This window comes from Denticeps clupeoides, chromosome 2 (genome assembly GCF_900700375.1).
Source record: "Denticeps clupeoides chromosome 2, fDenClu1.1, whole genome shotgun sequence".
NCBI classification, from domain to species: domain Eukaryota; kingdom Metazoa; phylum Chordata; class Actinopteri; order Clupeiformes; family Denticipitidae; genus Denticeps; species Denticeps clupeoides.
In genome coordinates, this window is record NC_041708.1 from 32848847 (window position 1) to 32870031 (window position 21185).

General features: G+C 41.0%; 1 protein-coding gene across 4 annotated transcripts; it reads left to right on the forward strand.

The window, feature by feature from the left end:
• The first annotated feature begins 770 nt into the window (after positions 1 to 770).
• On the forward strand, positions 771 to 17825 carry LOC114766574 (beta-galactoside alpha-2,6-sialyltransferase 1-like). 4 transcript variants are annotated; one of them, XM_028957473.1, is made up of 6 exons: positions 771 to 1207; positions 1321 to 2021; positions 3296 to 3393; positions 3481 to 3582; positions 3692 to 3866; positions 17725 to 17825. In XM_028957473.1, exons 2-6 carry the CDS (start codon positions 1469 to 1471, stop codon positions 17745 to 17747), a joined length of 951 nt encoding a protein of 316 aa, XP_028813306.1. In that variant the 5' UTR covers positions 771 to 1207; positions 1321 to 1468; the 3' UTR covers positions 17748 to 17825. The 4 variants fall into 4 exon arrangements, with proteins under 4 accessions (XP_028813306.1, XP_028813286.1, XP_028813315.1 ...); XM_028957453.1 differs by lacking the exon at positions 17725 to 17825 and adding an exon at positions 4083 to 5121; XM_028957464.1 differs by lacking the exon at positions 17725 to 17825 and adding an exon at positions 4083 to 5121 and having other exon boundaries at positions 828 to 869.
• The last annotated feature ends 3360 nt before the right edge of the window (positions 17826 to 21185 follow it).

Genomic DNA, 21185 nt, shown 5'->3' on the forward strand with positions numbered 1-21185 from the left:
ACACCTGCTTCAGGTTGGTTTTAGAACTGTTTGAATAGCTCTACTCTCAAGTGAAATTCCTGTAGGATTATATTTGTCTTCATTACTCTTATCCATATGCAGTGCACCACTGTCTGTTTGAAAAGCTATGAAGCTATGAAGTTTGAAAAGCTATGAAGGTTGCCTGTTGAGGAGATTAAACCGTTTTCTTTTCAGATCAAAGGGGAGATTTTCATGTAAAATCAAAAATGTGTAAAAAGCCTGGGGACAACTGTCAAAACGTACAACGTCCTTTGACTAGTGACATACCGAAAGAGTCTTTATACTCCAGCAAACATTTGTTAGAGGCAAAGGCAAAACTTACCAAATCACACAGGCGTTCATAAGCAGTAAAAGTAAATGACGAACACTTACCCGATTTCTCTTTATTCTTGGGTCAGACTGCGGTGAAAAGAATATGGTCAGGATTGAGCTGCGTCCTGGACACCCTTGTCTGTAACATAACGGACTGTCAAACCTGATTATATCTCTGGCATGGTTATACCGCTGTTGTTGGCACAAACTACTTTGAGTAAATTGCTGTCCATCCTATTCATGATTAAATTTGAAGTGTCTGGAAAGACGTATCTGTAATTAACACCCGGATGAAAAATTTGGATTAATACAATTATTTTTTGAAGAAGAAGATTGAGTCATTCTGTCAGGCCTCTGAAGGGTTTCTACAATGTCTGTGGTCTAGGTTGGTTTATTTTTCAGACATGTGATAAAACAGAAAAAAAGTGGCACTGCAGTTCTGTTTCCTGGAGCCCTTCTAACAGGAAACACACATCGACACTCTTTTGTTGAAAAGCCAGGTCTGGTGCTCGACGCGGTACGTCTTCTTCAGAACAGTAAGTAATCCTTTCTACATCACCAGCTAAGCAAGTATTTGAATGTGAATCAGTAAGTCTGCATAACGTCTGGAGAGTTCTGCATTACGGGCAGACACGAAGCCGGAACGTGCTCGGTGGCACGGTGGCATGGTGGCTGATGATAAGTTAACACGTTAAAAAGTGCGGTGAACAGCAGTGGTTAATAATTGACTATTGTATTTAGCAACGAGAGTTTTTTTTTTTAGACAGTACGCAGGTGTGAGACTCTTCCATTCTTCTGCAGGTATTTCTCTCTACCTTCGTACCTCTAGTCTTTTATGTGGCTGGCCAGTGAAATGACCTCAGCTGTATCTAAGGTGATCATTGGCAATGCAATTAGGCGTTTCAATGAATAGTAAACAGACTAGCAACATCCAAAAAGTAACCCAAAAAAGTATGAGACTAACACACTCTATTCTGCCTTGTGCAGTGAAACCTGGTTATGAATAATTCATTAGATGACCACATGATCCGTCCTAAGAGCAGGGTTCATCCTGCAGAAGCTATTTGTTGAAACCATCAGCACTGTGAACACATCGTGACAAGGCTGTGGATGTCCAACTGAAGGCTGAGGCAAAATGCAGACTGGGACCAAGAGAACCTGGCGGCACATTTCGAATGTTTCCCATTGGTTTGAGATGTCTGGAGTGGGACTGCTTTCCATACCTGCGCAATGTTGCTCGAAGTATTCTGTCATTATTTTCTGCTGCTTCGTCATAGCGTGCATCTTTTATCTCTCACTAAACCTCAACTTGACACCTAAGCCTGCATTAAAGGAGATGTGGAGACAGATGAGAACCGCGCACAATGCCAAGAAGCCTACTGATGGTGCAAGTATATCGAAGGAAGTGAAAGAAGCAGTGACGCATTACAGCTCACTGAACCAGTTCAAGGTGGCCGCAGCTGTGAAAGGGCGGAGCATGTCTCTGGGGAGAGCTGACATCACGTGTGAGTTGAGGGCCCGGGTTCCCCTGCGGGTGATCAAGGCTGGGGATGGGCCCTTTTCAGGAGAACAGTGGGAAAAAAGTTTACCCTCGCGTGGACTGGAAGAGACACTTGGCCCACTGAAGACCTGCGCTGTTGTAATGTCATCGGGTGCTCTGAGACGCTCCTCACTGGGAATGGAAATTGGTAATGTAGTCAATTTTCGGGAATTTAATTAAGAAAATACATGCCTTCAAAAAAATCTTATTTGTGTGTCTAAGCATGCAGCACCATTCTTGTCCTTCCTCCGCGGCAATAAAGCACCAGTAGAACTGAATGCTCTACAGAAAAGTGCATTAACCCCTCAATTCCAGTGGTTCCAGCAACCAAAAATACCCAAAACCATAGAACACATTACATTTACCTAGGAGGTGTCAAATTTGTAAATGTTTAACATGCTAAAATATTCATAATGAACATAATTAACACGGCTGCATTGCATTTATTTTATGTGTGAGATTCACTCTAACTCACCAATAACGTGCACTTCTCTTTAAGTACAGAGCCCAGAACTACACGAACGGGCTACAGACAACTCATGTTGTTAATTATGGCTTCTCGTTTGATCATCACTCATTTCCTTGGCTCATTGCTGGTGCAATTACACACAAATACAAATGTTGTCCTACAGAGATGACTTTGTAATACAAATTGTAATTCTTAATTTGTTCAAACGTCTTTTTCAAATGAGCTGAAATAAAACAGAGACCTACATTTAAAATTCTGATATGATCTCAAAGTTGATCTTTTAGTTTGACTGATCAACCCAATTTTTTAACTCGTAGATGTGTTTCCCTTTACCTTTTCTGATATTTTGTCCCTAATTACTGTACTTCGTGCTATATGCTGTGTTCATTCTCCACGTTCTCTGTAAAGTTACCATTGACTGTGTCCTCAGCTATTGACGTCCCCAGCATATCACTGATTCACTCTTCATTGCTGTTTTTTTTTGTATTCATCCCCTCTGCATCCTGAAGTGCACAACCCTTTATAAATCTTCTCCCGTAGAGCCCATTCCTTTCTGCATTTACAAGCTGGAATTATTTCAGCAGGGCTGATTAGAGGACAGATGAGGTGGGTAACTCACCTATGGATCAGAAGACCCAAGTTCAAACCCTGCTTACTACCATTGAGTCCCCCAAGACACTTAACCCTAAGTTGCTCCAGGGGGGGACTGTCCCTGTAACTACTAAGTCGCTCTGGATAAGGGCGTCTGGTAAATGCTGTAAATAAATGAATAACAGAAGAACAGAAGAGAAGTTTTTTTTGTACAGGAACTTTTGTACTGCACCAACCAAGTGATTCATGTTTCCAAGCTCAATGTTTCTGATGTTTCCACAGTTTGTGAGTTGTACTTTGGCCAAAAATGCTACAAAGTTAAAAAAAGAATTGCTGAACATGCATATCTTCTCCATTTCAAGACTCACATGATGCTGTTCTTCGCTTTAATGCGGCACCCACTGAAGGTCACAGCCGGGATGTTGGGAGTAAAACAACCCTACGTATCGTGAACTCTCAGGTTAATAAAGTTAGCAACTAGCATAAAAGTTCATTTTTGGTCATCATTACATGTATGAATTTGTGTCTTCTACTTCCTCCCATGAAGCTCATGGTTACACAGAAGGCAAGATTTCTCCAAGATGCATTGTTCAATACTGGTGTTCTGATTATGTGGGACCCAGCACCCTACTCCAAAGACCTGCATGAGGTGAGAAATCACCCACCATATAGTGCTGGTCAATGTATTTTGAATAATCCCTACTGTGCCTCTAACATTGAACAAACAATGGTTCCTGCAATCCTTCCCTGCTGTGCAGTGGTACAGGAACCCTGACTTTAACTTCACAGAGACTTATCAGGACTACCACAGACTGCACCCCCGGCAACCTTTCTATATTCTGAGTCCCAGCATGCAGTGGGAACTGTGGGACATACTGCAGGAGTACTCTCCAACAGCCATCCAGCCCAACCCCCCTTCCTCTGGCATGCAGGGTGAGCGCACACTCCAATGCACAATTCAACATGTTCCACAAGAGCTTTATATTTCACCGCAAAAATAAATGTGTTTAATATCTGTTTAATTGATTGTGCTACCAGTGACATGGTAATTGGCTGGGATTTATAATAGTTGCCTGAAAAATCCAGCATTTCAAAGTGAAATTGAATTAATGAAGGTGACATTCATGTGATGAAATGTGTCCTGCAAAGGAATTATTGTGATGCTGAGCCTCTGTGACCGGATCAGCGTTTATGAGTTTCTTCCTTCGCATCGGAAATCGGACCTGTGTCACTACTTTGAGGACATACACAACTGGCAGTGCACTCAGGGCCACTACCACCCACTCAGCTTCGAAAAGAACCTAATCAAACACCTCAATCAAGGTGGGCAGGAGGACGTCGTCAAATTAGGAAAAGTCACTCTAAACGGGTTTTCACAAGAACGCTGCAGAAGAACATGACACCGGTTAATGTATAGAAACTTCCATGCATGGACAGTACATGATTTAATGGGGAGGAGCGAGGAGTTGGCCCAGTTTCCTTTGGACACTACAACATCAGCCGAGTTATTGCATGTACTCAAAAAGACATTCAATCCAATGGCTCCCTCTTATGGACCCACATTCAATGCAATGGCTCCCTCTTATGGACCCACATGGAGTGACTACAAATAACAGATCACACTTTATAATACATTTTGTCTGGACATCAGCACCTACCTTCGTGAGACGCTGTGAGAAAAGAACAGTTGCCTTAAAAACTGCAGTGTGCAAAATGATGGTAGCGACTGGCTTTATTGTTCTGTGGAGCCCTCTTCATGTTGTAGAGTTTTTACAGTCAAAGAGAAGCTAAATTTTTCCCCCCAGTGGTACCGTTTCTCTGAGTTAACAAGGAGTTTAATTAAAGGCATAAAAGGCATATCTGGGGGAAACATTGTCCTCGTGTCTGTATCTTATTAAAGGTCAACAGACGGCTTCTCCTGCACACTGAGCGAACAGCTTGGAAGATTTCCTGATTATGAATGCCATGGCACAATGGTTCAAATATAGCTCCAAAATGTTAGGACTTTGCAACTATTTTGTCTCACCATTTGATACATAATGTAGATTTCAGACAGTATCAATGACATGTTGACAATTCATAATTTGTGTGCCAAAACATTCTATTTACAAAGCTTAATAATATGTTATGCTTAAGTCCAGGCATAACCTTCATAGTCACCTATGGCTATTAAAATGCTATACCTTTGTTACTTGGTCTATGTTGCTTTATTTTTATACATACCTTTTTTGGATTGGATATCGATTCAAAAGCTATTCAAAGCTCTGTGGGTCAAATTTATTGTACAGTTTTTCAGTTGCACTGTACTAATTTGTATATATTCACACACCTCAAGGAATTCAATTATAATGGTGACAGGAATTAGATTGCTGATATTACTTTTTGTACCAAACTCACTTTATATATAGGAGTCATAGGGTTTGCACAGATTACATTTGACTAGGCCACTGACAATCATTTCACTTGAGATATGAATTTACAGTGGTATAAAGTTTAGAAAAACTGCCTTGTCAGCACTCAGAACAACAGAAAAACACTTTTATATTCAGAAGTAATAAGTGAAGAAAATGGGTTTGACAGTTAAGAAAATGACGCAGTCTCAATATAGTCAGCACTGGAAGCCATCTCTCTCTCTCTTTCTGTTTCCTCTCTCCAAAATCAAGCCTTGAGGACAGAGTGACAGAGCCTGCCAGAGACTAATTAATGCTCAAATATTAAATTGAATTGTGCAGTCGCTATTTATGTCCATGCCGTTCATTTTACCATTCAGGACATTTAAAATGCAAAGCAAATAATAATTAGGAGCTTTTGAAGATATCTGCTGATCCAATGACTGCATTCAAATATGTCTAAGGAAGCATTTGGAGAGGTTAAAGTAATAACACTCCGGAGGGTTTCTTGAGTTCAGGTGGTAAATGAAGAGCAAATTGCACTTATCTTACACCCACACAGTCAGCCCGGCTAAAGCTACACTCCCCCTTCTGCATGGAAGGCACTGCCAGCGGGGCCTTGATTTTTCAGGCAAATGAGGAAAATATGAACTCATTTCATACTCAATTAATAACAGGATTTTTACAATTTCAATCACATCCTCCAAAAATATGAGCCAAGTTTTTCTTCCATTGCAAATTACCTGATTAAGAGAATCCCCCCCAAAATAAATTAAGTGTGTCAGCCTAGTTTCTTCCCTTTTTTTTTTCGTGCACCTGGAAATATACAGACAATCCTCGAGCAGAATCCCTGGGAACAGGCAGTTTTTTTTTTTTTAAATAAAATAAAAATGAAATGAGCAGAAAAGTTCTTGCAAGCTGCCAAAGTTGCTCAGTCTTCCCCATTCAACTCTGTCAGCTCAAAGTTATCTCCGACAGATAGGCTGAGTAAACAGCAGCAGTGTCCTCACTGTCCTCGCACTCCGCCATTAATTAGGGAGCGGGAGAATCAGGAGAGGGTATAATGAGGATTACTGTATGTGCCTATGAGAAGATGGTTTGATCAAGCACACCCAATATTCTCCAAGGTCTCCTCTTCTGCCTGGAATAATTGGTTAAATTCAATTCTTGGTGAATACTCACCTGGGCAACTTTGCTGCCTGAGAGGCTTAGCACATGGAAATGGTCCAGATGCCCATTGTCATGATGATCTATTGTTAACCTGTCACGTCGCAGGCCAGCGCATGCATCTTCATTTGCATGCTGTGGAACTTGGCTTTGAGAAGATTAAGCGAATTATGGATCTAACAACAGCAATGATTTCTTTATTTTGGTGCTGCCGCTGTTTGTAAGGCCCTGTTAAGTGAAGGGTCTTAGATATACTGTCCTCAGCTTGGTACAGGACCATTCAGGAATCATTCAAAATCATCACAATCTCTGTTCTCTTTGGAGGTGCTCAGAATTTTTGCCTTAATTTGCTAATTTTAGCTAATTTTTTAAAACCTTTTTTCAGTGTGTGCAGAATGGATTTGGCAGCTGGAACTGAACAGTACACAGTAAAAAATGATGTGTCAATATTTCAGAGTAAACCTATTTTAACCAAGATGAAGTATTTACAACTCTATGGGGAGTAAACCAACTCTAACTGCAGAGTTAAAAGTCAGCGTAAAGATCTGCAGACCCACCGTGAAGATTCAACTCTACACAGTGTGGATTAGTACCAGCATGCATTTTGAAGATATCTGCTCAGTAGAGGCGTTAGCGGGCGTTCACCCACCATGAGGCAGAAGGTGGGGTATATTGATGGGCCTTGGGGGGGGGGGTTGCTGGTTTAAATGGTTGCAATACTGGCTGCTCGTGTCTTGAAAGCGCTTGTAAGGTTCAAATTAAAATGGACAACCCAGTCTACTGATCTGCCTTTCCAATACTATATTATTTATCACTGATGGCAAGTGAGGGCATAATGGCAGCATTTACGCATCAGTGTAATGTTATAATCGTGTAGCTACATGCTACATCATACAGCTTTGATTGCAGACATTTAGTAATATAGCATCATATGTTGAATATGTAAAATAAAATAAGACAACAGGGAAATGTCTGTGAAGATTCTCAGTCATCCAGGTGAATATGTTGGAAGTTGAGTCATGGCAACTGGACTTTCTTTCTTTAAGGTAGAGACGTTTCATTCTGCATCCACAGAACTTTGTCAATCTGAGGAAAGTAGTTTGTATTGTAGTGGGTGATGTGAATCAAACAATATATATTGGTCAGTGTGGGTCGGTTTTCTGTAAATATCTATGTCCAGCTTTCTATCAGTTCCAACAATAACCGCACTGTCCAGGAAGGCTAGACGGTTATTATTGGAGTCCTCCCTGGTGAATTGTATGTTTGTGTCCACTGAGTTCATGTGACCTGTGAAGGCCTGTACTTCCTGGCTCTTGATCTTCACCCAGGTGTCAGCCACATACCTGAACCAGTGGATTGGTGTCGTCCCTGGGAAGGAGTTGAGTGCTTTCTCCTCCACTTCTTCCATGTACAGGTTGGCAACAATAGGTGACACAGGCAAGCCCATGGCACAGCCATGTCTCTGTCTGTAAAAGTCACCCTTGTATGTGAAATAAGTGGTGCTCAAGCACAAGTCCAGGAGCAGGCAGATCTGGTCTGGGTTGAGGTTGCTTCTAGCGGTGAGGGTGCTATCTTCTTCCAGTCTCCTTCTTACAGCTGTTAAGGCTGCCGTGGTGGGGATGCTGGTGAAGAGTGATGTGAATAAGATAGATGTATTCATAGTTGGGGGTCCTAGTGAACCGGAATTGATCTCTTCATCAATTGTAAATTAAGCACGTTGTAAGTCGCTCTGGATAAGGGCGTCTGCCAAATGCCTTAAATGTAAATGTAAATGTAAATGATGTGACATCAAAGGATACCATGGTTTCATCTGTATCCAGTTTCAGCTCCAGCAATGTCCACGTTATAAGTGTTATAAGTGACGATGGGTCTGAGTGGGGCTCCATCCTTGTGTGTCTTGGGGAGTCCATAAACAAGTTTTACACACATCTTCTGTTTGTTTGGTCCCTTCATTGCCTCACGATTTCAACATTGGTCTATTCCTGCAGCCAGAGGTATACAATTGGCTCTCTTTGTCATGTCAATACAGATACACCAGCAGATGAAAGCAGGTTATCGCTAATGATTACAAAAAGGGCTGGGGTCTGTTCTCATCAGCGCGATCAAGGGCAAGTTCAAACATTTCATGACGAAGTGTCATTTTAGACCTTAACTCCGCCCTCAGCTTTAGATTTTTCATGATGTTGTGCTGCAAGTGCTAGTGTTTAATGGCTGTCAATTGATTACAAATGTTATTATAATGTTATTATAAAAATGTTGTAATGGATTAATCACGATGAATTCTTCCCTCAGATTGACAAACGTCTCTACCTTAAAGAAAGAAATTCCTGTTGCCATGACTCAACTTTCAGACACAACAGAGAAATAAAAAATCTATATATCAGAGTGTTCTTATTAATTTGTAGTTGAAGTGGAACCATATTACTCTAACAGTGTGGGAGTAACCTGTGTTAAATACACATTTCATTGATAATTTATCACTAAATTTAGAATGGATTCATTCTGAAATGTCAACACTGGCCATAGAGTAAATTTTACTATAACTTTGAGTGGTACCAAATGTTTTCTGAAATGGAGTTCAAATCAGCGCTTTAAGTGTAAATTGTGACGCAGTTTTTACTGTGTAGTAAAAAATCCAATATTGGTTGTCCTTCTCCACAACCTTTACAACTGACCTGTTACCTACAACATCACTGACAGGAGGGTCACATTACAGCAGTAAAGCTTCTGCTTGCATATTTGGCAAACTCACCACAGCCATAACTGGCTATCACCTCTTGGGGTGCACAGTGCTGTCAAAATTGTTATTTATTCACTTTCCTTTGAAAGGTTTATCTATTCTTTTATGTCTAAAAATGCAATTTGTTGGTAGATACGGGCTCAATTCTTTATGCTTTATTTACTGTGTCAACTGAGAAATCCCTCTTGAGTGTCTTAGTAGGAAATTTAACCTATGGTACAGTAATGGTTTAGGTTCCTATTCTGAAATCAGATTGACAATGGATGCAGGAAAGATTGTGCTGAACTGGTTCCCTCCAGCACTGTTGGAGTTGGAGGCACCTGCTTCAGAGAGTGTAGATGCTTAATCTTTGGTGGGCCTTTTTCATGTTTTACACATACCTTCTGTTTTTGGTCCCTTCATTGCCTCACGATTTCAACATTGGTCTGCTCCTGCAGCCAGAGGTGTACAATTGGCTCTCCAGTAGCCTCCAGGGACATTCGTTAGGAGTAAAATAAGTGCAAACGTGGAATCTTCAGGGGCAGAAATCACTCATAACAAATGGCTGCAGCATTGTGGTGTGTCATTGATGAATTCTTCACTATAGGGTTTGAATAACTTTCAGGCCATCAGACAGGGCCGTGCAGGCCTGTCTGAGCTTTTCTTCAGGTGAGGAGACTCAGGAATTTAGGGCTCAGCCCCTGTTGTGCTCTACCTGCATGAATCACAACAGACAGCAAACAAGGAGCAAAGGGCAGATAAGACCTGCATGTGTGGACATGATGCATGAACCTGTTCCTGGGCATGGACTTGCTCCTCAAGAGGCAGTGAGTGTATGTATCTACCTACACTGCTTCAATTTTAAGTGTAAATACAGTGTTGTGTTTATGCATGAGCTTTTTGAGATGATTAATGGTATGGAACTCTATCCTCCCTCTCCACCCCCCACCCTTTCTTTCTCACCATTATCACTTTCACAGTTTTTCTCCTGGGTGGAGGTACACGTACAGGCTGAAAACCTAAACTGAGCAGATTTACTGATACGCAAAGCTCTCGCGTCACTGTTATCAGTGCAAGTAAATCCTGAGTTTGTCATGTCAATACAGATACACCAGCAGATGAAAGCAGGTCGTCGCTAATGATTACAAAAAGGGCTGGGGTCTGTTCTCACCAGCGCGATCAAGGGCAAGTTCAACCATTTCATGACGAAGTGTCATTGTAGACCCTAACTCCGCCCTCAGCTCTAAATTTTTCATGATGTTGTGCTGCAAGTGCTAGAGTTTAATGGCTGTTATTTGATTACAAATTATAATGGTATTATAAAAACGTTGCAATGGATTAATCATGATTAATTCTTCTGACTAGATGCAAGGCATGTTTAAAACTGTGAGACCATTCAGCATTGGCACACAGGATGGGAATAGAGTCTGTAGTTACTGGTGATAGGAATTCTGGCTTTTTTTAAGAGAGCCGACTCTTGTAGCTCAGCTCACTTAAAAGATTCACCTCTTTCTCCTCTCAAGTGGCTTGTCAGATTTTTTTTGGTGCTAAAATTTATTTATTTACAAAAATAATGTAAAATTATAAGTGAAATGAATGAGTAACAATGAATGAGTAACACACAAAAACAAATATGTTTATAACATATTAAAGAATAATAATATTTAAGGTACAAAAACAAAACCATCTCAATTTGATAAAAGATACAATATTTTTTATTTTATTTTACCACTGCACTGATGGATGTTCAGTTGTAACAATGGTTGCAGGTTATTTAAAAGTGAAGTGATTGTCACTGCAGCACAGCACACGGTGACACAACAAAATGTGTCCACTGCTTTTAACCATCACCCTTAGTGAGCAGTGGCAACCATGAAAAGTGCCCGGAGAGCAGCGTGTGGGGACGGTGCTTTGCTCAGTGACACCTTGGCAATCTGGAAACCGGCAACCTTCAGAACCGGCAACCGGTCTGAATATGGGTCCATTTCCCATAATCATTCATTTGTAGAGCCTGTCTGATCTGAGATTTTAACCTAGCACGCTCTACATTCTGCCTTTGTATTATTGGTGTAATTGAAATGTATCCAAACTTTACTCAGTTTTCTTGCTTCACTCATTTTGTCATGTACATCTCATTCCTCCCTGTTTTCTGTGCATGCAATTGTCACCACCAGTCACCATGTCACATGGTACAAAACCTTTGCAAGAGAAAGACGATTTAAGATTAAAGACTAAACCCAAGTCAAGCACAACCTGTAGCACCGCCCCTCCCCCTCCTGCTCAGAACAGACACGTATCGTGCACTTGACCAATCTCGAGTGACTTGAAAAAAATTGAAAAAGGGAGGAGCACTGGCCATGAATGCTCCTGGTGATCATTACTGTGGGCACCAGGCCTTGGCGCGGCGGCTGTGAGACCGGGAGGTGATCTGGTGATCTGACTGATACATACGAATTACTTTATTTTTAAATGTTACAGCTAAGGGCTGATTTAGATAATAAGTATGAACAGTGTTTGGAAGGTTACTTTTAAAATGCATTCCGTTACAGATTACAGAATACATGCCCCAAAATGTAGTTTGTAACGTATTCCGTTAAATTACTCAATGTGAGTAACGTATTCTGAATACTTTGGATTACTTAATATATTGTCATGCTTTTTACAACTACATGAATGTAGCAATCACAGATAATAAAAAAACCCTGTTTTTCCTTAACAATTTCTTTATTTATAAAGCTGAAAAGTGGAAGAGAAACATAAAATATGCCATTGAAAAGTATTTACTGGTCACCAACATATTCCATCACTTAGTTAAAATAAAAAGTAAACTGGCACAAGGATCTTTTTGATTTGGACCGCACCTTCCTTGCAGCGGAAAGCGGCCAATTACAGCCATCTCTGTCCCGTGCGACCCTCCGAGCGGCGAGGTTAAACCGGGTGATGGCGTGTCACCTTACACACACTCGGTCCATGTGCGCTGTAGGAGTATAAAGATCATGGTGTAGGTAGCGCAACTCGATAGTCAACATGTTTCGACAGAACTCCTGTGTTATGCGTGGTCCACGCAGCGCGGAATTACCAATATGAGAAAGGAGATAGAGAGGGGATAGCCTAACATATGAAACAGGAAAAGACCGCTGTGTAGTCCATTTATTTAAAAAAAGGAACTGTGTTCTGATTATCACTCATTTAAATGGTAACTGTAACGAAATACAGTTACTCATATTTTGTATTCTAAATACGTAACGCCCGTACATGTATTCCGTTACTCCCCAACACTGACTATGAACCTGGTTTTGTGTAATATTTTCATCGCCTTTCCATGTGAGACAATCCACAAATTGTCTCTGCCTTGGATGAATCTACAGGAAGTGAACCAAACACAGCCGCATTAAATGTATGACAAATAGCCATAAATTAATCACGAAAATGAATGTGTTCATTTTGAACACCTTACATAATAATAGTGAAAAAGTGCATGTTGTGAAGAAGCCATGTTGGAGTGGCTGTTTTGATATTCTCAAGATTTGATACCTGACAAGCGCCACTTGTGGAGCTTCTGAAACATCTGCGGACAGCCCATAATGTCCTTCGACGCCATGGCGACAGGTCATCCAGGCAGCCTTCATTTGATGGATGGCTCTTATTTCCCTGTCAGCCTGGAACTATTTTGGTGTTTATCTTGTTAGCCTTCATTATGTGCCATCATTTATCTTGTACAGTCAAGGGAAAGGAGATTTCGCCACATGTATCATTTGATTAAACATTAATGTGCAATTAAGTTTCTCTGTGGTTAAAAATACACTTGCTGGAAAACATCAAACTGTGATTTGTACTAATGAACTGCCAGTAACTTGAAATCTAACAGCAATGATTGATGCGTCCCTGCACTTGGAGATAAGAGATATTTATGGACACTTGGAGACCTTTTGTCCTCTCTTAGAGGTTTGGCAAAGCCAACAGCTTGGAAACCCAGAGTGGAGTGAAAAGTGACCCATGAGTGTTATTTTGGTGAGATATACGGTACCGATGGTGCCAGGGCTTACACCTTCCATCAAGGTTATTCTAAATATCCGAGTGGTCATTGGATTTCTATTCTCTCAGGTATTGACTGCTATTTTTTCCAGTTAGAGTGTCTTCACACCTCCTGCTGTTAGCTGGCCTTGGCTCAGGAGTCAACAAAAAATGGAGAAAACATTTTTCCACCTGACAGAGCAATGCTAACAGAAGTCTTTAAACGGATGCTGACTTGGGCAATCTTGGTTCTTTTCTTTGCCTGTCTCTATGGTCCTTAAAATGACACTTCTCTGGGACGGGGAAAAGGCAAATTTAGACATCAGCAGTTGTTTTCAGTAGTTTTCATCTTTTGAAATAAAAAGAGTTGCTTTCTGGCTAACATTGTGTGAGATTTCTTTAAATTCAGGGATCGGAATGAAAAACTTTGCCTGAAAGGGTTCAGCAGCAATCAGCGTCAATGGTAAATCCATTTCCCCTCAGAGACACCCAGGTAACATTGAGCATTCTGTTCCTCTGGGAGGATGTTCGGAACAAATTGGTGTTTTCAGAGAAACTTTGACATTTTAAAGTGTTTATTAGTGGTGGAGTGTTTTTCCGTGAAAGTAATTCAATTTCACCTCTGCATCCATCCATTCCTTTTCTATGCTCAGGCTGCATTTATTTAAGCTCTGATGGTTGTGCTGGATGCTTCAGGATGTGATCTGTTCATTCAAAGTGTGCGAAATTATCTTGTCCTTCAACAGCTATTCAATACTGAAATTCAACAAGTCATAAAGGCACTGGTGGTCTAGCAGGTAGCAGGTGAATAACAAAGTGTGAATTATGATTATCACAATAGCTATTAGTCAACCACCAGCTTCTTAGCTTCATTCATCGCCTCAAGGATGAAAATTTTGCTCAGGTTACCTGCGCATGAGCTCACACAGAGAACAAATTACACACACACACACACACACACACACACACACACACACACACACACACACACACACACACACACACACACCTAGCAGGTAAGGAAGTGGCACTGTAATTGAAAGATTGCCAGAGAACACATTTCATGGTGTGCACTTTGTGCTGTGCTGCAGTATTTTGCAATGACAATCACTTTACTTTCACTGAAAAAAAGGTATTTCAACAAAGTACTATTTTAACAGCATATGTGACCAGCTTATTGTCTATTGTCTGTTATTTTTCATAATCCTTTACATATCACATGAGGCCATAAATAAAAACAGGCACCCCTTTAAGTTTGACCTTGACTAATGTCTGTTCAGATCCTTGTGCACCATCAAGGAAATTGTCAGTTATGGCTATCAGCATATCCTAGAAGCTGTCAAGGTAGGAAAGGAAATACTAACAATCTTCATGGAACTTGTTAACACGTCTAGAAGCATCAATTCATGCAGCATTTAATGCAGCTCTGGGATTAAACATGATGGCCAAAGCAATATTCAGAACCTGCCAATCAAAACGATATAAAATGGTAAAATATACAGGTAGTGTATATTTTTAATCACCATTCAGAATTAATGTGCTTGTCGCAAGGCGGCAGGCTAATCTGTGAAACCATCTGTTCTGGGTCAAACTCGTGTAATTTTGTCATCAGTAGCAAACAAAATATAGGAGCGTCAGAAAAGCGAAAATCAATCACACGAGTTGTACTGGTTTTACAAACTCCAAAGTGTTCATCTCTCATCGTGAAGATTGTGAAGTGGCAAGGAGGTTCCAAAAGTGAAAAAGGTGACCGTGAGCGATGGGTGTGTGGACTGCAGGCGATGACACGTATTCTCTGCTCATGCAGTATTTATGTCATATTTCTCACAAGCAGCTGCACCACTGAAGTGGGAGTTAATATGCCCAGGCTGTACGTGTGTGTTTGTGTGTGTGAGAGAGAGAGAGAGAGAGAGAGAACAGGCCGTGTGTGTCATTTGCAACTCTCTGGGCAACAGATGGATGAATTCCCTTTTTTCCCTCTTTTCTCCGGGAAGCACGCACGCAGCACAACGGCCCCTTGATCTCTGTTCTACCGAGGAGTGGTTTTTCTTTTCCCACTTCTTCATAGACAAAGACAATTTTTCCAGTTCCCACCCCACTTCCTCCCTGAAAAACGACCTGCGGTTGTCGTAATTTCTGTGGCCTGGAGAACAGGTCACCGCCCACCAGGTAGGACGTTTGCTCCACTGCAGGGGATCTGTGCGGCCCCAGGCTATGAGCCTTTATTCACCCTCGTCCTGGGAGGGGAAACAAGTTTAATTATCTTCTTTTATTTGAGCGACAGATTCCAGGGGAGTGTGTGTTTTTTATTTTATTATCCGCTGTGACTTTTCTTTGCCGCCCACCGCCTCCCCTTGCGGAGCCACCGCTTTCCCAATAAATCAATTTTGGTTCAGATAAAAAAGTAAACTTTTAATACATCTTTAGCCTGCAGAACGTTTGCTTCGCCCAGAGAAATGATAGGGGGAGACGCCAGGAGCAAATTGAACCGAGTTAAAATTCCCCTGTAGCTCCCTACATAAAACTGGGAGTCTTTGAGGGGAAACAGAAAGTAAGAGAGATCGAGTTGGCTACTCTGCTGCTATTTTTACCGGGGATGTGGGAAATGCTTGAGCTCAAAATCAAGGGACTCGGGATATTTTAGCAGGGGGCGATAGCGCAGGATTTTGTCGGCGAGCAGATTGCATCAGTGTGTTGGGACCGGAACGGTTCTGGGTCTGAGGGCGGAATTGGATGCAAGGGAAGTGTCCATCCCCACGGAGGGCCCCAATGATGGAAGCTCTTCGCTGTCATCGCACTACCATTCATCAGCAGCCTCCCTGATTGCCCATGCTGACGGTTCTCCTGTGTGGCCACTGACGGTCACACCGGAGTAAAGTCAAAGTCCCTGGAAGTCATTTAAAATGTATGAGAGGAACGGAGGGGAGGCCGGAGGCAGAGGCAAATGGGCGATCAGAATGAATGACCGCGTTCCCCTTCATCTTCATCCCCATCAGCATCCTCGGGCCGCTCAAGTGAGGACATGAAGGACCATGATGGATGGCTGAAGGACTGATGACATGAAAGAAAAAAAATGATTCTGTCAAGCTTTTCTTGGAGCCATCCAGACCTCTGGGAGTACAGTATATGTGCAGTAGATCAATACCAAAAAAAATCAATGTTTATGAACACCCATATTTACACAAAAAACAATGATCCCATGGGATGGGTCTCTGAGTAATTTCTCAGCAGTCTGAGGTTGAGCCCTGTGGTGGTGGTGGGGGTTGATGGTAAAGAGTGAACACACCCTGGATGCTCATGCTGTGGGTCCAGTAGGTCCACTATTAATAACAAAATATCATCTTTTTATTTACACGAATGTCTGTGTCAGGCTTACTCAACAGCTCAAGGTGAACTGCTGTTGCTTGGGGTAGTTTTGCTGGAAGAAATAAGTTTCCAAATGTGGTCTGAATAAAATTAAATTGAGAACGTATAATGACCGGCTTGCAGTTGGATGGTTCACAGCTGGTTTTCAACACCCAGTCAACCTGTAAGTGACAACCATTACTGCACAGCATGGTCTCATACATTCACTTTATATTTGAATGTTCATCTTGTGATCAGTACCTTTTTCATACAGAAATGTTCTGAATAAACATTTTTAGGAATGCCATACTGCATAAAAGATTTTTTAAAAAGCTCAAAATGTGTGTTAAAGGGAGTCATATTATACTGAATATTCAGGTCATTTTGGTAAATACAACACATCAATTTAAAAAACAGGTAAATAAAATGATTTAAGTTGGGAAGGCTTCTAGGATTTTAAGGTTGTATAAGAAAGTACCACTAGATGCTGCTGCATGATCTATGCTGCCCCCTTGTAGAAGCCATTATTAGACATTAAATGGCAGGACAACTACATTAAGTGAAATATGTCTCTTTTAAATGTCGGATAATTGAAATCCAGTGAAATCTCAAACTTCATAAAATTATTTCTGCATCAATATGGTGGGGCAGCAGTGGCCTTGCGGGTAAGTAAATGGCCCTGTAATCAGAAGGTTGTTGGTGCCACTGAGAAAAGCACCGTCCCCGCCTGTCATGGCTGCCCACTGCTCACCAAGGGTGATGGGTTAAATGCAGAGGACACATTTCGTTGTGCACCATGCGCTGCGATGTGTTTCACAATGACAATCACTTCACTTTCAATATTCTAATCAAGATATTTAAAAATAGTGGGTGCGGATTCTATTTTTGTCCCAATCTTGGAGTTCTTGGAGTTAAGATACATGTACAGCTAGGTACACAAGGGAAGCCACCGACTGTAAATCTCACCTGGATGCAGGCATGAGCAGAAAGATGAAAGCTGATAAAAAGGAGATGCGAAGGGTGTAGGCCAGGCTCAGTAAATCATGGGAAGACAGGTAATTCATCTTCTCCTCAGGGGGTGTACTAATGAACATGGATAAGCCCTGGTTTCCAGTGGACCTCTAAAGTTTTTTCTTCTAAACTAATTTTCCTGCAGCCCACACATCTCACCGCTTTTAATGAGAAAAGAAGATGGGAAGCAGACCACACACTCTACGGTGGAGGGAAGAAGAGCTGCCAAGAGGACAACTCCAGGATCAGAATGAAATCTTCACATCTTTCAATGATTTTTTTTTTTTGGCTGTATGAGACAGGGTTCAAGCACCACTTCCTCTTCCTCAAACAGGTTCTCCAAGTGCTTCCTGCTGGTCACTGATTAGCATTCATTTTGCCAGCCCATCTGTTGTGCAGGTTACTGGTTCACCTAAATCAATTTTCTCCTCTTGCAATTTGGTCCATTCCCCTCCTCCATATTTAATTTGTCTTTTTTTTCTCATCTCAACAAACCCTAGAGAACCCTCTTAAACAAATGAATGTCTACGACATTAAGGACTTACAGTTTTTTGTTAGAGAAAAGAACATGGACAGAGACTTTTCTTTGTGAAGAAAGATCTGCTTGCAAAATTGCCTTACAACTGTGTATCTAACAAAGCAAATCCTTTTTGCTGGTTTTGTTTCTCTACTTGAATATACAACATTGTTACTTTTAAATTCAGAATTTAATGTGAATACAAATTGCTGTTTCTCGTTTAGCTGCTTGTGTTGTTTTGGGAAGCCTCTTGTCTTAAAAATCTCCTGTGCCAGAATCGTCAGCTATAGACCATCATAGCAGAATTACCTAAAAAAGAAAAAATGTGTATGTTTTTTAAGAAAGATGTGTGTTTGTGTGAATATGTAAATACTCTATGAACTGTAAAATGCACACAAGAGGTCAGGCTGTGTATCATAGCATCAGCGCTCAGGCCTTGGGTGTGTGTGTGTGTGTGTGTTTGAAGGTGTTAGTGCATGCCAGAGGGGGGTCTCAGAGCGGAAAGGACAGCTGTAGCGGGATGATCTGCCAGCATCTTCCTCTTTATGTTCCCATCAGCTGTACAATGCTGTGCAATGCAGATGGTGCTCCTGCTCGTGCATCCCAGGGAGCATATAAAGATCACATAAGAAAAAATCCACAGATGTGCAGGGATGAAAATAATGATCAGACAGTTTAGAGACAAATCTCATTCAAATAAAGTTCTGTGGAATGAATAAATATTATTTCCTCCATCCATTTTGTGACTTCACTTTTCTCTCACTGGCTAAATTAAATTTCTTTAAGAAATCATTTTCCCCGTATGAAAATGTCTGGTTTTTGCCTAAATATCTTTATGAGAAAGCCAAAGCTCCTGTGTAATGCCTGCTGAGAACATCCAGCCTGGGAATGAAACCCAGTTCTCCCAGAAACATTACCTAGCTGCCCTGAAATGGTGTTTCAGTGCATAATGCATTTCCCCCCGCAACAGATCAATTTGTGAAGGTCAGTCTGAGTGTTATTTATCCAGTTTCACCAAACTTAGTGACACAAAGTAGAAAAGTGTTTATCCCCTGTTTCTCTGGCAGCATACTTTTTTTCTGTGTAAACTCTATAAAACCACAGTGCAGAGGTCCTGCAGTCAAGCTGGCTGGGCACCAGACCACAGTCTGAGCCCTGACTGGTGACCTGCGTCACTACCTAGTCCGTGCCAGGCTGCAAATAAATTTTTCAGGACTTGAGACCCTCTGTCTCAAAAAAGAAAAGACCTCAGGGGTTCGCCTTTGTTCTTTTTTCTTTTCTAAAGGTTGTGAAAATATCATTAAATGACAAGCTCCAACAATGTGGCTATTATTTGACAAGATTTATTACACGTACCTTGGAAAACATCTAGAGTGCATCAAATGTTGGCCCCAGAGAGATTTTTTCTATTTGCTATTAGAATACTGGGAAGGATCCTGTGAATAAATGAAAATCCATCATTGGATGTTACATGGCTAGTTGGGTGCCAAGGTCATTTCAATAGACTGAGAGTTTCCTCTTCGGTCAAGGCTCTGTGAACTGAGAGCCTGCTACTAAAGATCAATGATTTTGCCAGAATTTCTAATTCCACTGTCCTGCAGTCACCACCTGGGCTTAAACGATTTAGTTCATTTGGTGATTAATATGCTTCAGTTGGCAACTTGTTATTTAATCTTCACAGATGCTGTGAATGGAGAAAATATGGCTGGGAAACTATCTTAGAAAGCAGACGTGTGAACTCATTTTAAAAAAGAAGGTAAATGCATTTCCTCATGCACTATATCACTGTTTGTCCTGACCTGAAGCCCGGTGAGGCTCTTCGGGTTACAGTGGAGGACACTTTACACGGTGGTTCAACAATACCATTATCCTTACAAAGTCCCTGGACAAGAAATAAATGTTGAGCAAAAGTTTACTGTAACAATACCATGGTGAATTCATGCTCTAATCAAAGAAAGGAATGATCCAACCAAATATTAGGCAGTGCTTTTTTTCATTCTCTCTCATTGAGACCTTAGATCTCAAAACTGGCAATTAAATATCTGACTGCCAGAGTCAGAGATCCAAGTGGAATTAATTGATCTTATTCTTTCCATGTTGTTACTGCATTCATAAAATACTGAATAATAAATATTTTTTTTTTTAATTCTCGGTGTGTTAAATCAGCTAACATTACAAAGGGAAAAGATGATGCACTGAAAAAATGGCAATGGGGGTCTTTGAATTTGCACAATGTGGTAAATGTAATACAATTGATAAATGTTTCTTTTGTAAGTGCGATTTAGTTAAGTTCAATACAGTTGTTTATCAAGAATGATGAATTTTTGCTAGATTCTCTCAAATTGACTGAAAGTGACTAAATTGAAAACATGAATTTAACCTCGATTTAATCATGTTTGGCCACCACTGGAATTGGAAAAAAGCACGTGGAATGGGTCATTGAATCAGAATAGGGCAGGTTCATTTGCATGTGCCTGGCTACTGGGGGATAAACCGAACAAGGAGGTTACCGGGGGCACACACACCGTTTTTCGTGATTGCTAGTTCGGTTGATGGGTTGGTGTTCTTGTAAAACTAGGATAGAAAAATAAATTGCTGTGAAAATTGTCAGGGTACTTTCCTGTTCAACTGCTAAATGGCTAAAGAAGGCTTTGCTTTGATAGAAATGCAAGTCATGCCTTGGTGTCCCTAGACCAGCCAGGTGAAGCCTATAGACAGCTTTGTTGGGTCCTGAATACCCAAGGTCCTGTCTATTAAGACTGGGTGACACTTTATATCTGAGCTGATGTCTCATGTCCCTGTTGCTTTTTGGTTTCCTTTACTCTCCTGATTGTATGTTATCAGCCGATACTCCTTTTATTAAAAATCTTTCACTTATGTTGTACTGCAGTACCTGCTCCTTCATCTGTACTGTGACACCGTATTCAATTAAAACATGGATTCAACTTCACATTTTCACATCATAGTTAAAAGTAAAAAATTTGATCATGTAGTGTGTTTAAATCACATTTGATCAACTTAATGCTACTTAAAAAAGTCAAGCTTACCTAACTTAATAAGTATGGTATAAAATTATGTAAAGAAATTAG

Excerpts from the sequence above, each read along its gene's own strand:
- LOC114766574 (XM_028957453.1), top strand. The coding sequence starts at position 1,469 with ATGCAGACTGGGACCAAGAGAACCTGGCGGCACATTTCGAATGTTTCC. Across the intron at positions 2,022-3,295 it reads CTCACTGGGAATGGAAATTG|ACTCACATGATGCTGTTCTT; the intron begins GTAATGTAGTCA and ends CTCCATTTCAAG. Across the intron at positions 3,583-3,691 it reads ACTCCAAAGACCTGCATGAG|TGGTACAGGAACCCTGACTT; the intron begins GTGAGAAATCAC and ends CCTGCTGTGCAG.